The following is a 16997-nucleotide window of genomic DNA, read 5'->3' as shown; positions in this document are numbered from 1 at the left end:
CCCCTTCACATAGCCTGACCCAGACAACCTATCACAGTTTTACCACACTGCAAGCCCTGAACAAGCATGAATGTATCTAAGAACAATTCTGGCTAACAGCACAGAATTCCACCTAAAAAACCACTGGCACTTCTCATCTAATTATAACTTTTGTCATAATGTAGTCAAACTCAGCTTGTTTGAAAGCACTAAAGTAGACTACGTGGGAGTTAAGACAAGCAGACAGAATGGCAAATGTTCTACTTTTTTAGTCTCAGTTTCCTGTTCTTTGTGTTCAATAGGGATTTAAAAATACCTGTGGTCTCTGAATTCTGTGAACATCTGCACTCTCACCTGGTGCAGAGAGATAAAACTCAAGGAACTGTATCAGCTCATACCAACTGACAACATAGCCAGACTGCTAAGAGATATAGTCTTGCTGTGTGTGTGTTGAGGTCCATTCATGTTTGAAATGTCTGAGTGTAACACTTTGAATCCTAGGATCATGGGGTAATTCAGTCTGGAAGGGACCTCAAGAGGTCACCTAGACTAATTGCCCTGCTCAAAGCCACATTACCCTTTGTCTCTTGTCCTTCCAGTGTACACCACTGTAAAGAGCCTTGCTCAATCTTCTTGAAAACTTCTGTGTTGGTACTAAGGGGCTACTATGAGGTCCTCCTGAAGCTGTCTCTTGTTCAGGCTGAGCAAGTCCCATTCCCTCAACCTTTCCTCAAAGCGTGAGTACTCCAGAACTCTGATTATCCTGGTGGCCCTCCACTGAACTTGGTCCATTTTTCATTGTGCTTCCTGTATTGGGGGCCAAAACTGGATGCAACACTCTAATGAGCACTGAGAATCCCTTCTCCCAGCCTAATGCCTGGGCTCCTGAGCAGCCCAGGATGCTATTGAACCTGGTTGTTGCCAGGTTCTCATTTTTCACAAAGAGAACAATCAGCCATTGGAAGAATCTCCCCAGGGAAGTGGTGGACTCCTCAGTGCTGGACACTTTTAAGATTTGACTGGACAGGGTGCTGGGACATCTTGTCTAGGTCACACTTTGCCTAGAAAAGTTGGATCAGATCATCCTTGCGGTTCCTTCCAACCTGGTATTCTATGATTCTACGTGCCTAGAAATGTGTTCCAAGAGGCCTTGCTCTAAGATTTCCACACAGACCAAACTGGGGTTGAGTTTGTGGGAGATGGGACCTGTCATATGGGATTTGGCTCATTCAGTATGCATGCACTTATTTGCACATTCAGCAGGCACAGATCTTCAAAGCAAGGGGGTTCACTCTGCTTCCCTCTTCTCCATCCTCTTGTATATCTGGAGCTCTATAAAGTTTTATAGTATTTTAGGTATGTTTGTAGGACCAATTAGAAATACTTCAAAACATTTGTATCTAACTGCTCACTCTTTCTCCAACCAAAAAAATGACACACCAAGCTTTCTTTAGTCTCTGATTTTTTCTGTTTCTCTTTCAACTGGTCAAATCTTTCTTACTCTTGATCATAAATAAGTTCATATTAACAGCACAGAAAGGACATGTAAAGTTAGATTAGTGGAATTAAAGATTAGAAGATGCTAAGAAATTTTAGAAGGATTTCAGTGCTGGTCTACAAGACAGCAGGATGGTTTATTAAGCCTTTCACCAAAATACAAACAAATCAGAGTCAGGGATGAACATTTAAACTGCTTTTTCCTTGTCTGTGGCTTAATGAACACACCTATGTGTGTTGTTTGATGGAAGAGTTTGTGTTGGAAGGGACCTTTAAAGGTCATCTGGTCCAAATTTCAGACAGCTCATATTCTCCCTCAATATGAAACTGAGAACTAGGACCTAAGTGGAGATGTGGACAGCACACATCTATAAACACAAAATCCAAAGGCATAGCTGTTTCGTATTGCAGTCTGCTCCAGCCATGGTACTTTGCCTGTTGCAATAACAGGCAATGAACAGGCAGAGGAGGAAACATCCTGCGGTGTAAATGTTTTCAAAACTAGAGAGAAGGTGGTAAAGGGAACATACAGTACAAAAGTGTTATAGAAGAGAGAGACTGCTAGGCAGAACCCATCATCTGTTCTTTTTATAGAGGCAGAGATGTTGACAACAGAAGGTAAGATCATAGCAAGCCATCTCCTTCTACGAGTGCATCATGAGAAAACTTGAGATGGGGTTTTGTGCGCACCAGAACTGCAGGGGCCTGGGGCAGTGAAACTGCCTTGCGCAGTAGAAACCTGGACGTCTTTTCAAGCTTCACAGTGCTAAACTGCAAACCGAACCCAATGCTCCTTGCTATGAGACCCTCTCACAGGCAGCTCTGCCTGTTTCCTCGACGTTCCCTATTGCGGGCCTGTCATCACCACAAGGCCCGGGGTAGCGGTGTGTGCACCTCCCCGTGTTGCGTTCCACCGGCACTGCCGCGGCGGACCCGGCCTTCCAATGCCCGGCCACTTACTTGTCCCGCTCCTGCGGGGTAACTCGCTCCCGGAGGAGCGGTCACCTCACCGGCAACGCCTGGGCAAGGGCAGCCGCCAGCGGCAGCGAGCTCCTCCGGACGGGCTGCGCCGTGCAACGGTGCTGCCAGCAGGGGGCAGCGCATCGCCGCCCGCGAGGCCTTCACGGGCCCCGCCCCCGCCCGCCCCTAGCCGCCGCCGCCCGCCCCTAGCCGCCGCCGCCGCCTGGGGCGGAAGCGAGGGTGAGCGGCGGCTGGTGCCGCGCCGTGAGGAGTGGGCATGGCGGACGGGACGCGTTCGGTGCGCGGTGGCAGCCCGGCCTCCAGCCCGGTGCTGGGCGGCCGGGGACGGGCTGCGGCGGTGGCCGCGGCGGGGGGGAGCAGCCCACCGGGCCACGGCTTCCGCAGGGTGACCCTCACCAAGCCCACATTCTGCCACTACTGCACCGACTTCATCTGGGGGCTGGCCGGCTACCAATGCGAGGGTGAGGGGTTGCGGCGGGGGGCCGGGCGGGACGGAGGGACGGAGCGAGGGCTGCCGGACGGGGTGGGGGGGACAGGCCGGCCGCCGCCGTGCTGGCGGGCGGGTGTCCGTCGTGCGGGACCGGCTGGGGACGACCGCCGCTTCCTGGGTGTGATGGGGGGGGGGAATGTCTGAAAATACTGCTGGTAAAAATGGTAGTAATAGTAGTATGTAATGTGAAAAGAGCCTGATAATAACAAAATAACACATTCTGCTAAAATAGTCTGACAATAGTACTGAAATCTAGTCATAATGGTAAATTGTAATAATAAAGTCTAACGACAACTGATGCTAAAAATTCTGTTAGTAGACTACTATTAGTAACAAATGTTAATAATAAATTCTAACAGCACTAGTCAGAAGCCTAACAATAATTGTAAGTTATAATAATAATATCTAACCATGATAATGATTAAGCTTCTGATAATAATGGTAAAAATTGTAGCAATAATAATGGAAGATTGAGGTGTGCACTGCCTGCTTCTGTGTGGTGACAAGGGTGTTTGCTGTGATCCAGCACTGCCCTTGCCCATCTCAAGGTTTCCCTTATCTGCCAGAATGTCTGATGGCAAGGAGGAGCCGCATGGTGCATGGGGTTTGAACCTTTTAAACTCAGGAGGGCAGAAGGGCTCTCTAGGTCTCCTTGCTGGCCCCTACGGCAGCAGAGGTTCCTGGAGACAATGAAAATACGGCTTTTCTGGCACAGCAAAACCAAGCGGTGTCACAAGGAAAAGAAGGTTCTCACTGGGCTGTGTTGAGTTGTTTCCTGACAGAGCACCTTGATGTCTTCCTGAGCGTATGCAGCCCACCTGACTTGGGTTGCATCTGCAAGACTACGTCTGAAGTAGCTGGGCTGTACAAGAGCCTCATTGTTCAGGTGGTGTTCAGGTTCTACAAACAAGGCTGTGTTTGTAAGACAAGCGCCCTGCAGTTCTTAAAATAGCTCCTGCCTTTTGTCATTGTCGTGGCTGAAGAGGGTGCAGGATTAAGTTGGGTGGAAATCATGTTCCTGTGTGGTGCCAGAGAAGCCTGGCAGAAACGGGTTTACGTTTGCTTAAAACTTTGGCTGAGCGATGCGTTATTCTATCTGCATGGCACAGAGTCACTGCAGCCCCTAACAGCAAAGAAGCCTCAAATTCAAGTAAAAATTTCTTTATCAGAACACACAAGGCTAGTCTTTTACAGTCTTTTATTACACTACTGCCTTTAAAAAAAGCAAATTACTGGAGTCACAAAAGTGGGCATTAAGGTGCCAGTTTTGTTACTTGAAGGGCTGTGTGCCTTTGGTGTGTTAACAAGTAAAATGCAGAAGGTTTCCATCCAGGTTACCTCAGTTTTTTTCCCATTCCCATACTACATATGTGAAGGTGTGCACAGTTGTAACTTGAATTTAGGGTCTTTGCCTAATTTGAAAACTGCACTGACAGTTTGTGGTTTGGAATTGTTTTCCCCTTTGGCTTTTCAGGCTGAGTTCTGGGTGAGGATTGTTAGCACCACTGTCTAGTGTCAGTGTGCTAATGAGGCACTTGCAAGCTGCACTGTTAAGATACCTCTTTTAAACCTCGATGTGAAACCTCCACCCCAGACAAGTCCTGTGTGTGAGGGAGAGAGAAAAACAGTCTGCCTAAGGTGGGAGGGTAACCCTGTAATGTCCATGTCCCCTCTGGGTTAATAACTGATCTTTTTTGTTATTGTTTATCTGTCTGGTGTCAACCAGTTACGCTGAGTGTCATGTTTGTCTTTTTCAGCTGCTAAACAACAAATCTCAAATAGACCTGATGGGTCACTTGCTGATGGTGGCTGCTTTTGACAGCCATACATACGCCCTTGTACCTTGTTGAATAGCTTTGCAGTTCCCTCTTTCAGAGTTATTTAATAAATGCTAATATGATTTCTCAAATGCTATTTTAAGTAAATTCCATTTTATAATTACTTCCTTGTCACATTTGCTTTAACTAATGGAATCTGATCATTGTTCTTTAGCAAGTAATAAAAGGGTGATATCTAGGAGTGCCAGGCTGATTGAAAATAGAAAAATAATCCACCCAGCCTTTAGTGAAGGAAATGTTTGCAGTAGACTGCAAAAACTTGGTAGATAATTGCTATCTCCTTTTTCTTCTCCCCAAGGACAAGCATTGTGGGTATAATTACAGCTGAGCTAATGCTGGCATTATTTGGATTCCTTTTGATAACCCATCTACAGGCTTCAAGATGAAGCCATCAAGGGGCCTTTTTCTAGGTGAATTTGCAGTTGTACTATCTGTGGGTTCAGGTGTTCAGTCTCCTGATGCTGTTTGTATTGAAGCTGCCTGAAGCTGTTCTTGATCAAAATGGAAAGTTCCTAAACTTGGAAGGGAGCTGAGCATGCTGGTGGTAAGATCTGTCAGTTAAAGTAAGGGTGGGGGAAGCTTCTGCCCATCATTATTTTGACTAGGTGTGTGGCCTAAATGACCTGGACTTGAGTTTTAACTGTGATCATGCTTTTGACCCTTGGAAAGGGGCATTTTCTACATGTAAAAGATCAGGTCTATGAAGTTTTAAAGTAAACTTACCAGACACTAAGCAGGCTGGCATATGCAAGAAAGTACAAGAAAGTATACTGAATTCTTAACACATTTCTGTAGTGCAGGCCAAGATAAATGGTCCTTCCCTTTTCTTCTTGTGAACTCTGAAAGATACACAGAAGAGATGCTCTGATACTCTCTGTATAAGGCACGAAGTGTCCTGGATCTAATCTCTGAGATTTAGAGTAAGGTACTGCTTCCCTCTTCAGTTCAGGGCCAGTGCCGCTCTTGCCAGCGGTTTGTACAGCACAGGAGGTACTCCTGGGGATAATTGCAGCACTCTTGCTAGTTTGACAGGATGTTTTTATAAGTAAAATTTTACCGGTAAGGCAGTAGTCATACTCTGTGTATTAGGTGTCCAGTTGGGTCTGAAGATGTCACTGTATTAATAAGCTTTTGTGCACGTGTTTATTGTAACCTCTGTTAACCAGGCTTGCAGCTGTGGTTTATATTTTTATTTCCACCCTCCTGCAAATCTGTTTTACATAAAACCTTTGTCAATGACTCTTTATTTTTCTTGCCACTTTATTCCTTGTAGCTGTCACTTTCGTTGATAAGTGTGTGTGTATGCAAAAGAATAAGTGATGTCTGGATTGTACCATGAACAGTTACTCTGTTGTATTGCTCTTGTTTTCCAAAGCCTGGTAATTTCAGTTTTGAGTGGGTTTAAATTTCCTCAGGCTTGGCAATAAAGAAGCAGGGTAAGAGACTGCATTTCTGTGCATGTATGTGTGCATCTTAAAAATGAAAAATATTAAATATAATAAGTTTATGTAGGAAATTAAGAGTTGAGTTCTTATTGGTAGTGCACAGAGGAACCAATTCCATCCACTAAAATAATAGCTAGTAGATATTTTAATTTGGAGTTTGGGATTCATTTTAGCCACCAATAAATTCAGTTCTTATCACAGTGTAGTGTGTTGTGGTTTTTTTCCCCATAAAAGACTTAAAAGAGAAAATGTAGGAAGAATTATGAATCAGTGCATTTTGGGAGCTGCAAATATTTCCAATGCTATAAATCCTTCTAATGCTAGCTCAGGTTAGTTTATTTTAGCCAAAAGTAAAATGTAAGGATTTAAATAATATGCAAATTTGTTAGTAAATGGGATAAGTAATTATTAAAATAGTAATAGTAAAAAGCAATTTGCTTGGGTTTCAGGCTTTGTATTCTAAGCATAACCTCCAGACTTATTCCAAGATGCATAAACCCTTATTTCTCCTAATTTGGTTTAGATGTTGGCTGACAACACTGCTGCTTTTCCAGAATAAAATGTAAATGCTGACTTGGAGTTACATTTATGCCATAAATCTTTGACTGAGCAAGACATCCAAAAAGTGCTGTGATTCATACAGGCATGTTGTAGACATGAGCAAAGCATGTTGTGCTTTGTCAGTATAGCAGAACCTGGAGATCTTCAGACAGCAGCTCTGCAGTGGTCTGTGGTGCATATTCTGGACATGTTTTGAACAATCCGCTCCATCTAACAACTGTTCTGAGTAACTGGAGCCAGACAGGGAAGATGTGTTTTAGTTTAAAACTGGACATTAGACTAACAGGGCATCTGTCTTTGTAGGGACATGGAAATAGTAGCAGGGGAAAAAAGAGGTGATGAACAATGCCCTGGAAATCTCATCCTGTCTAATTAGTTTTGCTGTTGGGACAACCAGCTGGAACATCCTTGACCCTGCTGGCTTCTGTCAGCTCAGTTTTGAAGGAAGTAGAAGGTGTATGAGATTCTTCAGAAAGTGTTAATGCTTGCAGTTCAAAAGGAAAACAAATTCTTCCCTCTTCTGTTGAACTTGCCTTGCTTTTGGGGCATTTTGAACAAAAAATTAAAGCTGCTAGAAAGTAAAGTGGCAGTAAAATGTCGCTTCTATCGTACAATCAGTTTGAATTTTCAGGACTTGCTGGCTTTATTCTTTAGTGGGTTCCTTGTCAGTGGTGGAGCCCTTCCGTGCAACTACAAGATGTTTGATGTTGAGATGCAGTGTGAGTTTGTGGTTGAGATGTTGTTCAGTGGAGGTGCCTTTACTGTGTTTTAAATTTACATTGAATCACGACTGAATTTGGCTTGGGAGCAAACATAAAGGCTGTCAAGAATGGGGAAAAACACCCAACCAAATCTTAAAAACCCCACCAGAAACACTCCCCAGAAGAAACCCTGACAGAGAAATTTATCTCAGTTCTGGTCAAGCTGAAACATATTTTGGGAAAAATGGCACTGACTAACACCTTGAGAAGTGAAACAGTTACTGGTCTGGATTTGAAGGATAATCCATTTTGTGCTCAAGAGAGCTCACACTTTTCTTTTTCATGTCTCTCTGTGACAGTGCTTCAGAGGAAGATGTTCTCACCATTGGTGATGCAGAGAAAAGAACAGGGTGCTTTGCAAGGATGCACACAGGTTTTGTAGCTGGAAGCTATTTTGTATTGATAGTGTTATCCTAGATTTCAGTCCAGAAACTCAATTAGGTAGTAAGTAACTTACCGCAGAAAGTGCTAAGGCCAGCAGTCCAGTACCAGCCTTTGCTCTGTGTTACTGGCTCGGTCTGACTTGTTGGTAAATGACAAAAGCAATAAAGAAGCTGCTCATCAATTCTTCATGGTGTGGAGTGGCTGTGACTGGTGCTCTGCAGGTTTCCTTCCTAGATGACCTTTCACCTAATATTGCTTAGACCTTATATGTTCAGGTGTTCCTCAGCCATCTTCTATGTCTAATACCCTCAGGTTCTTTCCATCCTACACAAAGTTTTTCAATCTTCCATGTAGGTTTCCTGTGGTCCAAATTCTTGCAATGCTGTGTTAAGGTTCTAAAAATCCATTTATTCTTTCTTATAGTTGTGTGGGAGATAAATGCCAGACTAGTTATTTCTTTCTCATAAACAAAGGGCATTGAACTCTACAGTTTTTTCCCATAAAACATTTTCTAAGCACTGCACTGAGCCATTTAACAGCATTTTCTTTAAAAATTGACTAGTGTTTCAGTCAGAAGTGAGCTCAGTACTTCATGGGTGGAGAAGCACTTGTTCCTGTTTTGTGTGACGTTTTCATGCATTAGCTGTGTGCTAATGCATCCCCTAGTTCAGGTTTGGTTTACTTTTGGGAAGTAGTACAATTTGGTAACGCATCTATTTTCTCTAGAGCTGGTGTGCATTCCTTCTTTATAGGTGTAGAAGTTTGTTTTAAAATGGGATGTAGCACATTCATCTCAGCAACACGATCTCTGATTATTTTCTTATACTTCAGTTTTAGTCATAAGCAGTATTTTTGAGTAGTGGTGTTACTTTTATTTCAACGCTTTACTGATAACATTAGAAGGTATCCTGGGGTTTTCCATGTGAAATAACCCCATTAAGCAATCACTTTGCATTGACAATTGCTTTTTAACAAGGTACACATTATGTACAAGGGGCATTTATTATCTAACTGTAGATGCTGATCTTGAGGTGGGGTCTCACTCTTATAGTGCCATGGAGGATGATAGGCAAAGGCTTTGACTTTTTATTCTTGGCAGTCTGTAATGAATATTTCTGCTGATTTTTCCCTAACCCCCTCTAAACTCTTAAGTCTATTGATGTGGAATTTTGTTGTGTTGTTTCCAGTGGGTTCCCCCTAGGCAGGGTCCTTGTTGCTTGTCTGTTTTCTCCTGTTTGATTACTACACTTGTCCATAATGTTGTTTTTCTGCTTAGTACCCTGTAGAAACTTGGTTCTCATCCTGATTTTGCTGTTCTTTTCTTAGGCGGCAGCTTTGAATTATCTTTGAATCAGGCTGTCCCTGGGTGAACTTTTCTTTTTGGTTATGTCACTAGTTTCTTCCAGAGTTATTTCTAACACATTTCATCAGCTCAAACTGTCTTCCTTCTAGGCTAAATGTTTTTCATTAAGCCCACTCTGATGTGGCTCAGGAAAATCCCTTTGGCAAAACTACTTTTGCAGTACCTATTGAAAGAAGGTGTCTAAGTTGCATTCGTGTGTTTAATTTGACTCTGCTCTAGTGGGGAAAGATTAGGAGGTCTGTATAGCCTATCAACCTTTCTAAAGGATAAAATATGTGCTGATCACCTCATGTTTTATTGTTTGTTTATTTGTTGTGGGATTTTTGTTTGCTTTTTTTTTTTGTTCAGTTGGGTTTTTGTTCCTGTGTTTGGGGTTGGTTGTTTGATTTGTTTTGTTTTGTATAGCACCTTTCAATTTTCAGAGAAGCCTGTTTGGAAGTGCTCCCAAGTAGAGGACAAAACCTAACATTTGTGTATCACAGTGTGATTAGGAACTGAGTGGAAGTGTACTTTTTTGTCCTAAAAGTACCACCACAATATTTTTCCTTTTAAACCATATTGTTGCCAACTCTTGTCTCACTTTTGTTAGTCTGTTATTTGCTCAAGTTAACCCAGTATTTCACTTCCTGATTTTATATAAATATTTGCACCCATTTGGCTCTGGAACAATGTGGGTGTGTATGTCTGTATATATTCCTGTGTGTATATTCACGTATATATACATGCAGTTGAAAAACGTGTATTTGTATTTTTATATATGTTTACTGGTTTTTTTTGCTGTTTAAAATTGAACATGACTGATTTACTTGGAAGTATGTTTAGAATTACAAATGTAATATGTTTTTATTGCTCACCTGCTTGGCTTCATTTTTAAATAACTATTGTATGATATAAATGTCAAAGAATCGTAGAATCAATTAGGTTGGAAAAAACCTTTAAGATCATTGAGTCCAACCATTAACTGAGGACTGCCAAGCCCACTGCTAAACCAAGTCACTGAGGGCCTCATCTACACGGTTTTTGAACACTCCCAGGGGGTGACTCCACCACTTCCCTGGGCAGCCTGTTCCAATGGCTGATCACCCTCTCTGTGAAGAAATGTTTCCTAATATCCAGCCTAAACCTCCCCTAGCACAGCTTGATGCTGTTACTTGTTACTTGGGAGAGGGGACCAACCTCCACCTTAGTACCATCTCCTTTCAGGCAGTTGCAGAGAGCAGGAAGCTCCCCTCTGAGCCTTCTCTTCTCCAGGTTAAACCCTCCCCAGTTCCCTCAGCCGTTCATCATCAGACTTGTGCCCCAGACCTTTCACCAGCTTCATTGCCCTTCTCAGGGCCCACTCCAGTGTGCCACTTGCTATGTAAAAATAATGTTGTTCAAGATCTAAAGCAACTACTAGTGAGAAAAAAAAAATTACTGTATTTGACCACAATTTCATCTGTCCCTGGATATTTTGCATACAGAGGACTTTGGTAAACAAATGTGTTTCGGAGAAACCAAATGATTTGAACTTGAGGTGTTAAAATAGAGCAGTGTCTTGTCATGTAGTGTAGTTTTAGATTACAGTGGCTAGGAAATAGGACTTCCAGTTTAAGTACGAGAATATGTAGCAATTGAAAAAAAATAAATCTCTGTTCCTCATTGCATTGCTTTCTCCTCAGCAGAATGTGTCACATTTTAATGTCTTGTTTTGTTATGATGTAGTTCAGGAAATGAGTCTGTACTTTTTTTGTAGTACTTTATCTGCAGCGTGTGGCGATAAGAACTGGTACACCTTGTTAACCAGTGAGCATAGGAATACTCCACTAGCCAGTTTCTTCACTGTTTCAAACAAATGCTTTTTCAGTGCTGAAATCATTGCATGGTTCAGAGCTTCAAAAGAAGGCAGAAGCATACAGGGAAATTGTGAAGATTCCTCTAAACATGAAGAGGGCATGAAGGAAGGATCTGAACGTAAAGTAAAAAGGCTGGTCCTGTTTGAGGCTGTGGGTGCTGTCTTTCAGAATAAAAAATGCTCTCTGTGAGATGAAAAATTCTCATCAGAATGTAGTTAGGATGCCAGAGTCAAGTATAAATCACCACACATACAAATTTGCATGGGAAATTGATTAGGACTAGCAGGCCTGGAATGTGTCTACTATGGAAAGCAGCCGTTAGACTTGAAATGAAGGTGTGAGCTGAGCGGCATGACCTAGGAAAAACTGCTTTTTCACATTAAACCTTTTCTCAAAAGAGTGTTGATAGAGAAGACTGGAAGAGATTTCAAGCTTCTTAGATATTCACAAGTATTTAGAGAATTTAAACCTCTTAAGGCACTTCCACAAGTTGATGCATGAATTTTGGTAGCCATGGATGCCATCCGTTATATTGGTGACATAGTACTGCTCTGGGACAGTTGTGCTATGAGATGTGAGCAAGTGTGTCTACACTTGCTGCGTCAGAGTTGTCATTTTGTGGTTAATAGCAGGCCTTCCAAAAAGCAGCCCCAACAGCTTTATTCTAGAAGGGGTTGAAACTTGAGGAAAATGGTGTTTGCAATTGTATTTGCTCCAACCCTCTCTCTAGATGCTGGGGAGACTTAACTCTGAAAACAGAAGATGCCGAGTGAAAAACTGAGCATATGGCTGAAAATGAGGTGGTGTGAAAGAAGAGGTGTAACCTTAAAAGCAAGTGAAAAGATTCCTGTTTTGTTTTCTGTACCATTGACTTGGATGCCTGTGGTTTCCCTTATGAAGGAGAGAAATTAACCAGTGCTGCATATTCCCAAGAGCAGCTGGGGATATTAGACCTCTACAGCTGAATTCTTTTTCAGAAATAGACTGAAGTAGGAGGTAAAAATACTGTAATGTTTTAGATACCATTCAAAACAGGTAAGTATAGTCATGTCCATTCTGGTTTGATCCTTTTTATTATGTTCCTTTTATATTCTCTTTGTTCCAGATAACTCCTGTCTGACAAGTGCCTTGAGATTTCTTGAAGCTATTGTATTTTCATTCAAGCACTTCTTCTTCAGGATGTACAAATAGATAATTAAAAATTAAATCCTCCTCCCCTACTTTTCACAAGTCTGGAAAGATAATGGAGATATATTATACTTATGCAGTACTTTTGCTTAGTGTAACTTTTTTTCTAAATATGGTCTCATGAGAAGCCTTAAGAACCTTTCTACGTGCTTTGGTAAATATAGAATCATAGAATGGTTTGGGTTGGAAAGGACCCTAAGATCATCTTGTTCCAACCCCCTTGCCATTGTCAGGGACACCACACACTAGACCAGGTTGCTTAAAGCCCTGTCCAACCTGGCCTTGAACACTGCCAGGGATGGAGCTCTCACAGTTTCCTTGGATAGCCTGTTCCAGTCTTTGCTACTCCCTCATCACTCTTGCAGTAAAGAACTTCTTCCTTATATCTAACCTAAATCTTCGTTGTTTAAGTTTGAGCCCATTATCCCTTGTCCTATCACTACAGTCCCTAATGAAGAGTCTGGCATCTTTGGCATCCTTATAGGGTCCCTTCAAATATTGGGAGGCTCCCCTGAGCCTTCTCTTCTCCAGGCTGAACAGTCCCAATTCTGGACTTGCTTCAGTAGCTCCATGTTCTTTTTATGTTGAGGACACCAAAACTGCACACAATACTCCAGGTGAGGTCTCACGAGAGCAGAGCAGAGGGGCAGGATCACCTCCTTTGACCTGCTGGTCATGCTTCTTTTGATGCAGCCCAGGATACAGTTGGCTTTCTGGGCTGCGAGTGCACACTGAAGCCGGCTCATGTTCAGTTTTTCATTGACCAACACCCCCAAGTCCTTCTCCTCAGGGCTGCTCTGAATCTCTTCTCTGCCCAGCCTGTAGCTGTGCCTGGGATTGCTCCAACCCAGGTGTAGGACCTTGCACTTGGCATGGTTAAACTTCATGAGGTTGGCATCAGCCCACCTCACAAATGTGTCAAGGTCCCTCTGGATGGCATTCCTTCCCTCTAGTGTATCAACAGAACCACACAGCTTGGTGTCATCAGCAAACTTGCTGAGGGCACACTCAATCCCACTGTCCATGTTGCTGGCAAAGATGTTGAACAAGACCGGTCCCAGCACCAGTCCCTGAGGGACACCACTCATTACTGGTCTCCAGATGGACACTGAGCCATTGACCACAACTCTTTGCATGCGCCCATCCAGCCAGTTCTTTATCCACCGAATGGTCCACCTGTCAAACTGATGTCTCTCCAAATTAGAGACAAGGATGTCGTGTGGGACAGTGTCGAACGCTTTGCACAAGTCCAGGTAGATGACATCAACAGCTCCACCCCTGTCCATCATTTCTCTGGCCCCATCATAGAAGGCCACCAAATTGGTCAGGCAGGATTCACCCTTAATGAAGCCATGCTGCCTGTCACCAACCACCTCCCTCTTTTCCGTATGTCTTAGCAGAGTTTCCAGGTGGATCTGCTCCATGATCCTGCTGAGCACAGAGGTGAGACTGACTGGTCTGTAGTTTTCTGGCTCTTCCATTTTCTCTTTCTTGAAAATGGGGATTATATTTCCCTTTTTCCAGTTGTTGGGATTTTCACCTGACTGCTGACTTTTAAAATTTGATGGATAATTTGTGTGTATAAATTAATAGCTGATTATATTACATAATAAATTAACAAGTGCTGTAAGAACTTGCCCTGCAAGTCTGATCAGTTAAAACAAAACACACCAAACATGAAGCGAGATACAAAACAACAAACTTGTGAACATTCAGCCACTCTTTAGGAATGATCTGTAGTTTCTTATGGGTAGACTTTGAATTTTACTGTGTTGTGGGCAGAGCTACTGCATCTTTGGAAGTTCTCATGTACATGTAAGTGGTGTATGTGGTGACACTGCAAGCTTCTGTTTTCCAAGTAGATATAAACAGTCAGCTTATGTGAATTATATATTGCCTTATTTCTGTGAAAGACCCTATTCCTGAAGTTAGGTATAGTCCTGAGTCTCATCAGTGTCTCGAGCTTAAGTGGTGGAATTGAAGTACTCACCCTTTCTTAACAGGAATCTTAAAAGGTTTGAAATTCATAATAAAATTAAAAATGATGGTTAAAAAAAGAAGTGTATCACAGGATATTAGCACCTTCAGTTTGCTAGCCTTTCTGGAAGTAGCGCCTAGCAAGTGTTTTACTTTCCTGTGATTCATCACTGTATGAATCATTTGCCTTTGGTTTCCTGACCATGTCAATACCCTCACAGCAACCATGTTGAAGAAAATACTGAGTGTATTTACCCAGCTGGCACAGGACCCTCTTACTCTGCTTTTTGCCTGCCTCCATCCCTTTCTTTCCATCTCTGTTTTTCACTCAGATTCTATGGTTTTGTACCGTACTGTCTGTGGTGCAGCTTGGAAATGAAGCTCTATAGGAATGAGAGATAGAGGTTGCCATGGCAACTGGGTGTGGGTTTTTTGTTTGTTTGTTTTGGTGTTTTTTTTCTTCCCCTTCACTTATTTTGTTTTGTGGCTCTAGAAAGTGTGGAGATGCCCTAGATAATGCTGAGATTACGCAAGTTGAAAGAACACTTACCTTGGGGTTACTCGTACTAATAATTTGTCCTACATCTTAATTGTGCTCAGTGTTTCTTTTGAAATTAAAACTCTGCTGTAGAGGTATGTGGGTGCTGTTTTAGCCAAGATTAGCAGTGGTTTTTATTCTAGTCCCCTCAGGATTTTTATTGCACTTTTATATTCTGTATTCAGCTTTTAAGAGACAAGGTGGAAGGAAGTGCACCTCCAAGGCATTGCAACCCTCCTGCTTACTGGTTACATAACTGAGTGGAGGAGGTTGGTTTTATGTGAAATGCTGCTTGTTTTTCCTTCCTTGGTCCATTCAAGGACTTAACGTGTTTTGGAAGGAATTCTTGTGGTTTTACCCCCCTAAAGCACTGCATGCACGTGGTGTACGTTATGTGCCCCTGGGGCAGGGCTACATTAGAGCTGCTCTGAATGCTGTAGTGTTGAGAATGTGTCCAAGCCTTTGAGTATTGTGAGGGATTCCAGGGAATTGTGTTGGCGTCAAAGTCTTCTGCCAATGTGCCATCATGGCTTTTGAAGTCCTACCATTCATTAACTTCTGCTATGGCCCATCCTGTTTATGTGTAACTCAGATTCTTTTTCAAAACTGAAGCTATGGTTATTTCACTTTTATAAGTGGGGACACATTTTGGCTTGTATGTAATTAAAATTGCGGAAGTGTTAACAGGACTGATTTTGTAGGAGACATCTATGTTGTCCACCTGGGTTTTCAGAAACTAGTTACTGAAGTATGACATTGACGTTGTCTGTGTGAAGTTGTATGTATCACCCTGGGAAACTAGTGATAGTGATGCAGAAGGCCACATATATAAGGGCTGGAAGCCTGTAATGTTTATGTGGGTTGCCTAAGCATGGTAAAAGTTTCAAAGATGCTTGCAGTAAATATAAAATTGCTTTGGTGGATTTTTCGTTGAAATTGAGGGCTGTATCAGATTGCCTTGTGGTTTTTGTTGTGTTATTCTGTTCTGAATACTGTAAGCTATAGCTCTTTGTTTCGACCATTCGCTGTGAGTCAGCTGGAGAGTGCTGATAAACAATTGACAAAGTTACTCTTTGTAAAGCATCACCATGAAAACTGGATTGGAGAAGCTGCTGCAGACAGCAGCTCCAGGGACTTAAGTACCACATCTTTAGCTTTCATGATACTGGTGTACATGTCCTGCTGCAGTAGGGAGTTCTTTGGTCCAGCTGGGTCTTCCTTATCACTCTCCTGTTTTTAACCATTACTTGTTTCTCTGCCATCTGCAGATGCTGCAAAGGTGGCACCTCTCTGCTCTAGCCACTGTTCATTATGGTTCAGTTGATTGCATGGATAATCTGCAGTAGAAGACTGAAGAGGTTCCAGCTTAAGACAAAGCCAGGGAAAAAGACTGATGTTGATGTGGTCTTCAAGAGGTTTGTCTGTAGTGGTATCTAGTACCTGATTTTCTTTTTACTCTGTGGCATCTTACTGAAATTGAGCTGGGTGTTGTTGGTGTCCTCTGTTTTTCTCCCTTCAAGGGTGTTAGGAGCTATAGGTTTTCACTGCAGGTACAGATGAGAGGTTTTCTGTCAGACTTCAAACCAGCTTGACCCTTTCTAGTTGTGTAAAGGTTGCAGGCTGGAAGGTCTGGCAAAAAAACATGATTATGTACCATGATCTGGCATCTAGTTTGCAAGGACAGCCTTCATCCTGTAGCCTGTACAAAAGAGCTCCTAGAGTGCTTAATTGTTTGGCCTCAGATAGATTTCTGTGGTTCAGATATGATTTCTTTTCAGGATCTCTGTCTGCAGGATCACTGAGTACCACTGCTAGCCTGCTAATAATCCCCTTTGCTGGAAGCAGAGTCACAGCCATCCCGGTGGTCTGTGGCCTTTGCATTGTGTGTGTGACTCCCCTGTAGTGTGCTGACACACACCAGTAGTGTGTTTAGCAGTGGAAAGACAAATTCAGTGGACAGAGTGCAAAAACTGTGTTCCTTCAGGCTCCTTGTGCAACTCTGCATCATGAGTGTGATGCCTCTTGCTCTGGAGGATCTTTCTGGGGAAACTGACAGGAGATGAGTTGCTGAGCTCTCTCCTGATGTTACAGCTGTTTTCAAGATCCTGGTTTTCCATAAGTGAACCAATGCCTTGTCACAGGTCACTGTCCTGTCTTTGG

The 16997-nt window shown here is 42.7% G+C and overlaps 1 protein-coding gene across 1 annotated transcript in view; it reads left to right on the top strand.

Annotated features, from left to right (window-relative positions):
* Positions 1-2713: 2713 nt before the first annotated feature.
* DGKQ (diacylglycerol kinase theta) overlaps positions 2714-16997 on the top strand; it is a 79091-nt gene continuing 64807 nt past the window's right edge. The window contains exon 1 of the mRNA XM_034073044.1: positions 2714-2918. Within this exon, the coding sequence (XP_033928935.1) occupies positions 2714-2918 (205 nt within the window). The remainder of the gene's footprint in view (positions 2919-16997) is intronic.

The sequence above is a fragment of the Melopsittacus undulatus genome, chromosome Z (genome assembly GCF_012275295.1).
Source record: "Melopsittacus undulatus isolate bMelUnd1 chromosome Z, bMelUnd1.mat.Z, whole genome shotgun sequence".
Lineage (NCBI taxonomy): Eukaryota > Metazoa > Chordata > Aves > Psittaciformes > Psittaculidae > Melopsittacus > Melopsittacus undulatus.
Note: the sequence above shows the minus strand (reverse complement) of the source record. Positions and strands in the feature narration are given on the sequence as shown.